The 11,778-nt window shown below is 54.8% G+C and overlaps 3 protein-coding genes across 3 annotated transcripts; 1 reads left to right on the forward strand and 2 right to left on the reverse strand.

Annotated features, from left to right (window-relative positions):
- Positions 1-693: 693 nt before the first annotated feature.
- Positions 694-3,942, forward strand: CGCS363_v012914 (uncharacterized protein; the record flags this gene model as incomplete). The annotated part of the gene is made up of 8 exons (XM_036644763.1): positions 694-1,435; positions 1,493-1,836; positions 1,887-2,190; positions 2,239-2,463; positions 2,519-2,856; positions 2,908-2,943; positions 2,994-3,221; positions 3,274-3,942. 8 exons carry the CDS (start codon positions 694-696, stop codon positions 3,940-3,942), a joined length of 2,886 nt encoding a protein of 961 aa, XP_036489158.1.
- A 2,467-nt stretch (positions 3,943-6,409) lies between these two features.
- CGCS363_v012915 (uncharacterized protein) lies at positions 6,410-8,567 on the reverse strand (the record flags this gene model as incomplete). The annotated part of the gene is made up of 6 exons (XM_036644764.1): positions 6,410-6,412; positions 6,457-7,070; positions 7,128-7,672; positions 7,734-8,243; positions 8,305-8,385; positions 8,446-8,567. 6 exons carry the CDS (start codon positions 8,565-8,567, stop codon positions 6,410-6,412), a joined length of 1,875 nt encoding a protein of 624 aa, XP_036489157.1.
- A 1,349-nt stretch (positions 8,568-9,916) lies between these two features.
- On the reverse strand, positions 9,917-11,113 carry CGCS363_v012916 (uncharacterized protein; the record flags this gene model as incomplete). The annotated part of the gene is made up of 4 exons (XM_036644765.1): positions 9,917-10,133; positions 10,584-10,674; positions 10,754-10,785; positions 10,986-11,113. 4 exons carry the CDS (start codon positions 11,111-11,113, stop codon positions 9,917-9,919), a joined length of 468 nt encoding a protein of 155 aa, XP_036489156.1.
- Positions 11,114-11,778: the final 665 nt, after the last annotated feature.

The raw sequence follows: 11,778 nt of genomic DNA on the forward strand, positions 1-11,778 counted from the left end.
GTTTGATCAGTTCTCCGCCCCGAAGGATCAACTCTGAAGAACCTCCATCGTGCCCCTGCTAGCCGATGCTCTTGTCATGGCTGTTTCTCGCTTCCTGGCTCTTATACCACTCCTCTTCTTTCTACAACCTTGGTCCCACGAACCCTCTATCATGGCAGCATTTTCTCCCAGCCGTTTCACTCGTCGTGCCAAGTTTTCTCCCTAATACTCTGATTGTCTTTCTTCCCTGGGGCGAAACTGTGCCTTGTTTCCGAACCCGTAAACCGCAAAGGGCCAACCAGACGACGACAAACAGACGAAAACCTGGTTGAATCTCAGACGTATGCGCCCTCCCGAGTATCATATAGAGCTACTGCTTTGTCCCTTCCCGTCGCATCTGTACCACCGGCGCCGAGATCACGCAACGCGAGGCACTCACTACGGCTTCATCGCAGACTAGTGTCCGCGCGTTCCCCGACGATCGTCACCCCTTACCTCCACGAACATTCCAACCCGTCCGTTTGGCGCCACCTGTTTCCCCTCGTTTGCCAGCTCGCAAGCACAACAGCCCGGGAGTTCATCCCTCGCCAAAAGGTCCAAGCAGGATTCTGACATCCGGCCGGCCCTGCAGCTATCCTTTTACGCCTAAAGTAATGTCTTGTTAGATAATCAGTTTGGCCCAGCACACAAGCCGGAGTTTCATTCAAGCCCGCCATGGCCGAAAGTGATCACAGTCGCATCCCTTACTCCCTGCACCCAGTCCCTGAGGTCGAGGAAAGCCATCTTTTCAACTCACAAACAAGTCGCGACGACAGACCCTCGCCACCTGGAGGTCTCCTTTCGTCTCCCATCTTCCGCCGAGATTGCTATCGGCCAATGCCCTCTGGCTCCATTGACCTTTCACCTTTAGATGGTGTTACTGAAAACCAGCACGTGGCTCGACCCGACACCTCCTACAGTCAAGAAAGCGACCCTCTCGGTATTTCAATACAGGGGATCGCAAAACGTGTGTCTTTTACACGCGTCCCTGTTGGCTCTAAAAGCAGCTCACCCGCTACGCCTCGTTTCAACAACGGATTTTCCGGCTCGCCAGAGTCTGGAATTACATCGCCTCGAGCAGAGTCTGGACCTGCTTCACTTGCTCAGAACCCAAATCAGGACCTCGTCTCGCCTCTGGAGGAAACGCCAGTCACGTCGCCAAACTCTTTGAGAACAGCTACACGCATGGGAAAGTTGACGATGCCTTGGGACGATCCGCCGAGAGATGACGGTTCGTGGGGTCCGTCATCTCGGGATGAAATTGATTTGGGGCGCGTAAACCCAAGCAAAGAAGGACATCGACAAGATGCGACATCGGTGGGATCGGACAGGGGCAACAGCGCGCAAATGCGCAACGACCACGACGCAGAAAATCACGATTCTCATGACGACGATGAGACCTTTTACAAGAGATACAGTAAGGCTAATATGGGCTCCTAAACTCAACTTTCACAGCCACTAACACGATATGCAGGCCATGTGCCACATTATTGCGACTCACGGAAGGATGTTCACAGAAGAAGAGCGAATTGGCTCTCCATTTCGATTATAGCGCTTTCAATTTACTCAACAGGCCTCAGCTGTCTATGGTTTGTCGTTGCCGTGGTGCAACCACGATGGGGACCGACAATCTCATCGAGCGGCGGCATCGCCCCTTCGACGGCCACCATGGTCTGCGCAATGTTCGCGAAGACGATTGAAATATCTTTCGTGACGGTCTTCGTGGCCTTCATTGGTCAGGTTTTGACACGTCGGTCATTCGTCAAGTCGTCCAAGGGGATGACCTTGGCCGAGATGACGATGAGAAACTGGGTCATTGTGAGTACCTCAGCCATCTGTATTCTCCTGCCACGTCTAACGTGACGTAGCAACCTGGGTTCATGTTGACGCATTGGGAAACCCTTCCCTACGCCGCAGTCACATTCCTCGGAGCAATCTCCCTTATCGCGACCATCGCGTCGACGTTCTACACCACCGCGTCTGACGTCATGGTTTCACCCAAGCTGAAATACGGCGGCTGGGAGAGCAAGGCGTTGAATGGTTATGTTCTGTCTTCTTACGCAAACACTTTTGCTACGCAGGATAGCTGCCCGACACCCCTGCGCAAGGAAGATCCAAATGGACCGGAGTTTGCAGCCAGATCGTGCTTGGACATTCAGTATGCCGGGCAATGTGAGCTTATCCCTTCCGGAGGAAGACTCGATGCTAACCCACAAGTAGCCTATCGGAACTTGGTATCTTTCTTGACAGTGTGGGACGAAATTAACCATAATGGTACGGGCGCCTCTTTGGACATGTCTCACCGGCCTGTGGGAACCACGCTGTTGTACGACAACACGACCTTGACTACAACCTGGGTCAAAACGGAATACAGCAATGTAACTCGCCAGTACGAGGAGAAGGGGAGGATCATTCACAATGTAACCCTTGCAATGCCCCATCCCGGTAAGTACTGCAAAAGTCTGAGGTATTCAAGGCTTTGCTAAGAAAACTCGCTCAGGTGTGTATGATGCCGCAACAAACCCCGTGAATAAGATCCTCCAACCGAACGATCTTTCAGGTGTTGGAGAGTATGCTATTAGAGCGAGCGTTGTCTCCCCTGCCATCAATGTGATGTGCGTCAATATGAACGAGGAGGACCTGGCTCCTCTTATCTATACGAAGTGGGAGAATAGCCAAACAAATGCAACCGGGGTTGGCAACCAGACTACCGGTTGGGCTGGTTGGGAGGGAGAGGTGCCTCATCCCGAGGAAGATGAGTGGCTCAACCGAACAGCAGTCGATGACATTTTCCGCTGGGGGCCAACATACGGACGTCGGCCGCCCGTGTTCCAGCTTGTACGTGTCTATGCTGTTGATCCGAAAGTTTAATGCTGACAGGTCGAACAGTATCCTGCAGATTTCAACATGATTACCAACACTACAGTACGGATGAGCTGCCAATTTGAGTAAGAGCGTTTGCTGACTTGCACTAGGTGTATCAAGGAGATGCCATTTACCTCCTGGCCAAATCGGCCTCCATCACTAATTACACGCTTTGTGAGATGCGTTCCTGGGTCACGCCTAACTGCTCGACTCATTTCAACATCTCTGGCACCGCTGGTTCACATATGCAGGCTCACTGCGAAGATCCCGATGACCCAGACAGATACGACCGTTCCGTGCCTGAGGTCACACCTGAAAAGCCTGATGGCGATTGGAAGGTGTGTAATGCTCAACGGCGTGGTTTTCTGGGTTGATTACTTACTTTACCAGAATATCGCAGACCAATGGCGACTCTCGATGGATATCAACGGCGGAACGGTGAACAATAACGCCTCCAACGCCCGGACACTCACGCAATTCATTCTAGAACAGGGCAAGCTCAACCCGCTGCTTCCCTCCATGGCCGAAGCGCTCGCCGTCTTTGCCTCATCGACTTTGGTCATCGGCAGTATAGGGACGCCCTTCATCCATTACTGGGACTATGAAACGATGCAGCTTGGAGAACCAGGTGCTCTCGCTACGTTTAACGCCACGATCCGCACGCAGGAGTACACCTCTTCACACGAGTACGAATGGCAAAACGTCTTCTACCTGGCTCTGGTCCTTGTTTTGCTCATCAACATCTTCTGTCTGGGCTACTTTCTCTCACGCTCGGGTCTGGTCACCGACTACACAGAACCACAGAATCTCTTCGCGCTGGCTGTCAACTCGCCGCCGAGCGAGCAGCTCAAGGGCAGCTGCGGCGGTGGTCCCATCAAGGCCGACTTCGTGGTACCCTGGAAAGTGGCTTACGCCAAAGGCCCAAACCACTACTTCTTCGAAGAAGCCAACGGGCAGACTTGGCGTAAGAAGCAAGACGCCTCGGCCGACACGGAGTACCAGCGCGCTAGGGAGCGGAGCAGTTACAAGAGGCTCAGCACAAGCCGCACGTGGTTTTAATGGCTATCTGCCCTTTTCGCATAGAAGGCTAGGAGAGATATGGTATTTTGATAAGACATAGACAGCGCGGCTCGGACGTTGGTATTGTTGTTTGGAGTTTCAAAAGATACCAGTTGGTTTACGTAGTGCGGGAGCAACCACACCACCCGCATTGCTTGAAGGGGAAGATGATGATATGTGCTCATAGTCTCAGTAATTCAACCGTCGCCTCCTTTTCTTGGCGTTTGGTATTTATTCTTGGGACGTCGTCCGTTGGCCGGGCCTGTGCAGTCGAGGTTTTGCATGAAGACAACGAGGGCGGCATGAATCGCCGCTCTCCAACAAGGTGATACCTAGGAGAAAAGCTGTTCGAGGAGTGAGGCAGTGCAATCTCCAACTCGATCATTCACCCAACCTGGCCAGCCATGTGGCCAACTGGCTCGAAAGCCGCATCCACCCACCCACCCTTTCGCCCCGTTCCCGAGATGTGCTGGCCTCGATACATACCGTGGTGTATTTGTAGGTCAACTGCCATGTCTCCAGATGACCCCCCCTTTTTGGTAGGCTTAGATCATCATCGTCAACCTCGCGCCTAGCCCGTCAAAGTACTTACACACTACTGCTGCTGCGCTGCATACCTCTGCATTTTTTGTCTCACTCTAGGCTTGCATTGGCGTAGTGCAGCGCCTGGGGGACAAGCCACAGCATCCCGCAATTCATCTCCCCGCCAAGCTAACTGGATCCTTGGGGTCAAACTCAAAATTGCGGGAAGCACATACCGCTGCGACTCGACTTCCCAAGAACAAGTCACTCACACAACACGGCCGACCCATCCAACCATCCCCCCTTCACGTTTTCAGCAACAACCTTTTGCAGTCTCGTCCGCACTGAGGTCACTCACTTCTTGCCAGACTTCTTCTTTTTTTGATTTCTTGGCATTAAGCCTCGCTCCCGCCTCATCGCCCAGCTACGTCTTTTTCACCTACCTTGCCTACACAGAGCGAGGTACATCACCCAAGACGACTGACGAGACGAGAGGGTGGCTCTGACTGTCGATCACCCTCATCTGGTTCTTGTTGCACCGCTCGCCCTTCACTTCCAACACTTCCGCTCCAACATCTCCACACTCGAATCTGTCAACAATTGTGCCTTGCGTGTCTTGGCACTTCGCATCGGCGGTCGGCATTGGCATTGGCATCCAATCTCGCTACCCTCCAATCAATAGGCCCCCCAAACCGCCAGCCCAGCTTGATCACGGGAGGCCGGAGACGGGGTTTGTTCGATTTCTGTCACCTGCTCTGTCATACAAACACCCGCGCAAGCCGCATTCCATTGCTGGCTCCCTTCCGTCAAACGGCAGAGAGAGAAAGAGGGGAAAACATACGCATCGCTTCTCGGCAAACCCTCCCTTCAACCACATTATTAAGGAATGCAAAGAATATCGGCTATCGAATCACCACATGCGCCCACTCTCGGCTGGCCCTCGAATTTGAGAACACCCCACAGGTGATTTGCCCAGTACGAGCACGAACGGTCCAAGTTACTACGGAAACCCGCCATAGACGTACAGGCTCACGTCGAGGTGTAGTCACGACAAACACTTCACATTCACAATGCGTACGTTCATACTCATCCTCACCAACACTGCTCTTCCTTCCCCAGGGATCCCGACACTTGTTCTGACTGACTCCTCCAGCTTATTACGCAAGGACCAAGGGCCGGACTCAAGAGATCCCACCCGACGGCAGCCGGTCACCCCTCCCGGTCTCCGGCGCCCGGTCACCGCGTCCGCCTCGGACACCCGTCAGTAAGTCCGCTCTATCTCATCTAGCTTACCCACTCAATGCCCCCATCTCGGACCCGGTCATCCACTCTTCTCCTCCACCCTCTCCACGTTCTCCGTGCCATCTCGTTCTCATCTTTTCATCCGGTTGCCCTTCATCACGGATAGATTTAACTAACCCACTGCCCAGATACCCGCCTTTCATCGCGCTCACTTCCAGACCTCAGCGCCGACGTCCGCGCTGCCCTCTCAGCTCCAAAGCACGATGACGTTACGTACCAGCACAGCTTCTGGACCCGCTGCCGTTGCTGCCGGACTGGCCGGAGTCCTCTCGCTCTGATTCGAAGGATCATCATCGTGCCTCTCGCGGACCTGCTCGTGCTAGCTGAAGACGTAGCAGAGTCCGTGCCACCGGTTGTACCTGCACTAGTGGCCTGCATCTTCTTGCTTGCCATATTACCGCTAATGATCGCGTGGGATGTGGTTTGATGGAGGCACCACATCGGAGTGTCGGTACTGATCCAGTGGTATGTAATTCGAGCATCATGGATGCAGATGATGCAGACTCAGCACCGAAGAGACAGGACCGGAGATGAAGGCTTGCTACGATAGAATGGGACCTGGCGAAGAGGATCGTTTTCTTGGGCGTTCGGTTTGAGCGAGAAAGGACATACATATATGGGTCAACATTTGCCTATTGTACTATTACTGCTTAGATCAGACGGGGCCTCTCAAATACCCTCATAACTAACATCGAGAGGATTCAACAAACCACCGAAAAACGGCAAGCTCTGGGCATTCGGAGACCATTGCCATATTCGCGCAATCTCTTCCAGCAACTCCCTGTTGACTTTGTCTGATGCCATCTTTCCCTCCTCAACCTCAAGCTTGGACCTGTACCAGTCAATGATCCATCCCATCTTCTCGACCAGCTCCTCGCACATCCCCCCTCTGCTTTCCGTGTTCTCATCTTCTATCCATGTGTAAGCCGCGCCAGTCTCTACAGAGAATTGCTCCATCCTCTCCCGACCTGCGTCCACTGTCCTCCGGAACAAGCCGGCCATCCGCTCCGTCACGTCGAGAAAGTCAAGCGATGCCCTGGCAGATTCCAGATCCCACCCTTCTACCTCGAGCACCAGCAGTCTCGTCGTGACCGTCACCACCGTCTGCGCGTGGCTGATGCTGGCCGATGTGCGGTAGAGGAACTGCTCCGCGGGCAGCGTCGTGAGGGCCTCGTAGTACGCCCTCGCGGCCGCCAGACAGTCCAGGAGACAGGTAGTGCGGTGCAGCGGGGTCGACGTCGCGGTCTTGATTGCCGGCTCGTACAGCTGCACGAGGACGCAGTTGTACTGCATCCACAGGTATGCTAGCAAGGGAATCTGTCAGCGTTGCGTAGCAGCACAAAACCAAATCAAGAACTTACCAAAGTAGGGGTCTCGGGGGTCAATCTCGTCCGCGACGCGGTCCACCTCCCTCCTGATGGCGACGGCCTGCGCCTCGAACAGCGTCGCGTACGACTCCCCCGTGACGCGGTTCGCAAACGACCCAAACACCTCGGCGATGCGCCCGGAGATCTGCATGAAGCGCACCATCCTCACGCCCAGCGCGTCCTCGGGCGAGCCCGAACTCGCGAGCTGCTCGCAGCAGATGTCCACGTACAGGCCGCCGCCGCCGCCACCGCCGTTCTGCTGCAGCAGCGGGTTGCGGCGGGCGAACTGGTTCGAGTTGACGGTCACGACGTAGAAGAGCCCGAGGAAGGCGCGCTGCTCCTCGGGGGTGTGGTGCTGGATCATGGAGGCGGCCATCCTGGAGGCGAAGCAGTCGTCCGGCTGCGCCGTGCTGGCGGCGGTCCCTGTGGATGACAGGACGGAGAGAGGGATGCGGGTGATGCCGATGCTGTGGGCGTAGCCGAGGGCCAGGTAGACCAGGCGGGTGATTTGCTTGTCGTAAAAGTATTTGATGTCGGCCCTTTTTGTCGTTTGTTGGTTTCTTGGGATGTACAACAGAGGAGGAGGAGGGGTTTACTTACCACATCACGATGACTAGAATCCCCTGCAAAAGGTCCAGCGTCTCTTCGTTCTCGAGCAGCATGCGATGGCCGAGGTAGGCCAGCACCTCGCTCCGTATGTTGGCGATGCCGGGGCGCGGGAGCGGCGCGGCTGCCAGCATGACGGCGCGGAAGAGAAACGGCTTCTCCCGGAGGAGGTCTTGCGGGCTCGTCTGGCGGTCTATGATGACGAACGGGAAGTTTGGCGTGAACTTGTCACGGAAGTCGTTGAGGATGAAGCTCGCTTGAGCCCATGTGAAGCCGAACGGAGGCGCGTTCGGGTCATGTAAGCCTTCCTGAGCGGCTGGATAGAGATGGCCGGCGTCCGAGGTGTGTTGTCTGCCGGTGGTATCATGGTCTCCTCGGCCTTTTACGCTGCTTTGTGGTGAGCTTGAGTTGGATGTTGAGCTGCCCGAAGACGATGCCGATATGCTGTCTGGCTTGTCCGTTGTTCTGAGAGAAGCGATTTGTTGCTCGAGAGAGGCGACACGACTGGGACATTGTAAGTAAGCCCATGTTCACCAACAGGTCATCCCTGGAGAAGACAACTCACTTCACCAACGGCTTAAGCTGTCTCGGCCGCCTCACGCCCCGCGTCGTCTTTGCCGCACACTCAATCTTGAGACGATCACATCTTCGATGGCTCAAAGTTAGCCAGGCTTGCTCACCGAGCTTGAAATGCAAAAAGACGTACCGGTCACAGAGGTGCTTCCCGGCATTCTCCTCGCGGAAGTTGCAGCGGGCCTTGGCCCTTGTACACGGCACGCAGGCCCGCAGCCGGCGGGGTGGACTCCCGGGTCTCGGGGGTTGATCCATGGAGGCGGACGGGGCTGCTTTTGATTGAAGAAATACGGAGCCGTCCTTGCAGTCTGTTGACTTTCTATCTTGGGTGTTATGATTCTGATATTTCTTAATACTGTGTTGAATGTCCTCGAGAAAGATGGATGGCTATCGTATGTGCTGCGAGTTTCCCACTTCGTTTAATAGTGCATGATGATGGTCACAGGTGAAAAGTCGACGAGCAAACCTATGCGCGAGAGAACGTCCCTAAACCGCATTTTATAGGAATAGCCCCTCGGCCACATAACGCGTAAGAGAACACTCTGTGGGCGTCAGCCTGGCTGTGTTGAGGTTCTCGTCGGACGAATTACGGGTTAACAGAATGGCGCGGGATAACTCAAAGTGCCCAGGGATAAAGCGAGATAGTATCTCCATGACGGACACGCTGGCGCACTATCTTTTACAATCCCGGCGACCTGGGATGTAAGCAGTCTTTCTTGGCCGAGTGGCTTGGGAGAGACGGACCAAAAAAGCGCCCCCAGTCTGGGAACATGTACAAAAGTCCCCAACTGCAACAAAGTCGTGGCCGCAGAACGTCGAGGGTGATGCATTTTCAAAGACTCTTTTCAGACGAGCAGTTCATGCAACAGACACCCAGTGGCCAGTGCCAAGTCTTTCAGTCTGAATTCCGAGGACGGGTCTGTTCGCCAAAGCCAAACCGGTTCGCTCATGCCAAAGTCGTGCCATCTGATGTCCGAGTTTGATTGCAGCTTGCGCTGGCAAAACAAAACAAATGGGGCCACTTTTGTGTCCGTTTTTTTCTCCTGCGGATAAGAGATAAGGAGGAAAAAGCGCAAGGTTCTCAATGCGAGACATTGTCTCAGGAACGCACATGTTCTCGGACGGCGAAGTGGCACACGTCGCTCATCAGCTTCACGATCGCGGTTTGGAATGCAGCAAGTTTGATTGCGCAACGATGAAATAGGTATCATTAAGAAAACAAAAAAGGGCTCATAATATCCTTTGCGGCGTCTTGAGTTGACATATGGCCGCCCCCACGTATTATCCGGCTAGTCGTCCCTTCATGCCGGTATATGCAGCCTCTGGACATTTCCTCGTAACCACGTCTCTCGTGAGACTCCAATCCTGTCGTCGTTGACCGGGTCGAGAATCAAAGTCGATAGATGGGATGGTGGATGATCCGCGAGTGTAGTGATGAATGGTGCTGGGACCTTCGCCGGTTCCAGCAGCAGCCCTCATGTGTAAGTCGTGGTTGTTGTCATTAGAGGGCCGCCCATTGCGACTTCGATAGTCCATGCTGAAGCCGTCCATTAATTCCTCCACCGCACCTCATGCTCCCTGCCTTGGTGTAGTAGTGACGGCGTTTAAGCGGCAGCCTTTGCGGCCTTGCGCCTGGAGATGCAGCGGGAGATCATGAGGCCAGCAATACCGCAAGCGACGATGAAGACGATGCAGAAGACGACGATGACACCGGCCTCCTGAGAGGCCCAGTTCTCGCGCTTGGCGAGCTGGTGAACAGCATCGCGGGCGACAATGGAGTTGATGGCGGGCATTGTGACTGAATTTGAGGGTAGAGTCGGCTGGAGAGAAGAAAACTTGTCAGCGGGAGAGTGAGAAGAAGAGAAACAACGGCAACCAAAACAAAGAGGGCGAATGGTGCTGAGCGTGTGAAATATGTATGAGTGAGCTCGCTCGTGGCGAATGCAACTACAAGCTGCTAGAGTAGCATCAGGCCGAAAAAACACATCAATTGGGACGGCAAAGCTTATCCCATTGAGGTATTTTATGGAGACGACCGTCCGAGGTCTTAGAATGCGGACCCTTGAAGCTCGGTGTCCATCGTCATTACCGGGGTATCCGGCGTTCGGCTGGCCGACAAATGTCCGGTCTTGTTTCCCATGATCTGGCCCAGCGCGCCGGGCGCAAAGCACGGGAGCAAGTCTTGACGGGCAAGGAGCGGCGCCGATTTTGAATGAGGGGTCCGGAGAAGTGTTTGGCGTGCTAATTGGGACGCGAGAAGGGGAATTTTACCTTTGATTCAGAGAGTTTTGCGTCGAGTGACAGAACAGAGGTGGGGAAACGGAACGGGGTGGTTCGATCGCAGTCACTGGGGGGAGGCTAGCTATGCGTCGCAGGGCGCGCACTTTGTCAGCAAGGTAAGGAAACAAAAACTGGGGTGAATCTTGGCATCCGATGCTCACGTTGGGCGAACAACACGCGACGAGGAGGGGAACTGGAATTGACCGTCGCACGAGATAGTCGGTGTCAATTGAGAGGGTTGATCGTCGAGTGAGTTGGAGGAGGGAAAGAAGAACGGGAGGAGAAGGAGAGGTCAAGTGAGGGCGGGTGAGGTAGTAAATAGCTGCTCAAATAGTGGCCGGATGGGCAGGCGCGAAGGGTGATTCGACCTGGCCGGATACAGCGACAACATACTTTTCCCGCGGCGCAATGGCGAGAACGACAGAGGACAAGAGGTACTCATTACTACGCAGTACACCTACGGTAAGTGTGAAAGGGTTAGACCACCAGGCAGGCAGGTAAGGATCCGGTGGTAGCGTCATGTCACAGGAAGCGGCGCCAAGGGCAGCAGAAAGCTTGTCTCCAAGGATGCCGGGAAGACGGCAGGGTCAGTCGTCGCGAAAGGCAACCGCTGTGGGGGCATCGCCAGGGACGGCAAGGCGCACAGAACACACTGGCAGGGTAGGTAGGTACCTACCTGCTCAGGCAAGGTACCTCCTGCCTTCCTGTCCGTACCTTACCTTACCTTACCTACCTGACTACCTACCAACGGCACCTCCAACCCTCCGTGCCTCCTTCCTAGGCACCTTGTAATAAGGTACAGGTAGCAGCAACCTTTTTCTTCTTGCCGCTTGCGCGAATTTCCACCGCGCCGGTGCTGCTCTCGTGAGTCGTGGAGGGATCAGCTTGAGCCCAACAGGTCCTGCCTGGTGTGGTGGTGCAGACTGCAGAGATTGGGCAATTGGATGACATGGGCACCTCTACCTCTGATGGGGCCGGCACCGCGATGGGGCCCCAGCACACCCGACCTCAGTTTTCCAGTGGGTTCGCAGGTCAGTCGTTCACACTCAACTCGCCGGGTCTTGCCCTGGGGGAGGCAAGGGAATAGCGCCGCTCTACCTCGTGGTTGTATGGAATTTGGCTGCATTCGACAAGTATCAAAATCCCAGGTGCTAAGGGCGATAGACACCGGTAGCCTGCTAGCGTC

This window comes from Colletotrichum siamense, assembly GCF_013390195.1.
Source record: "Colletotrichum siamense strain Cg363 chromosome Unknown KSG_Cg363_contig09, whole genome shotgun sequence".
In the NCBI taxonomy this organism is placed as follows: Eukaryota; Fungi; Ascomycota; class Sordariomycetes; order Glomerellales; family Glomerellaceae; genus Colletotrichum; species Colletotrichum siamense.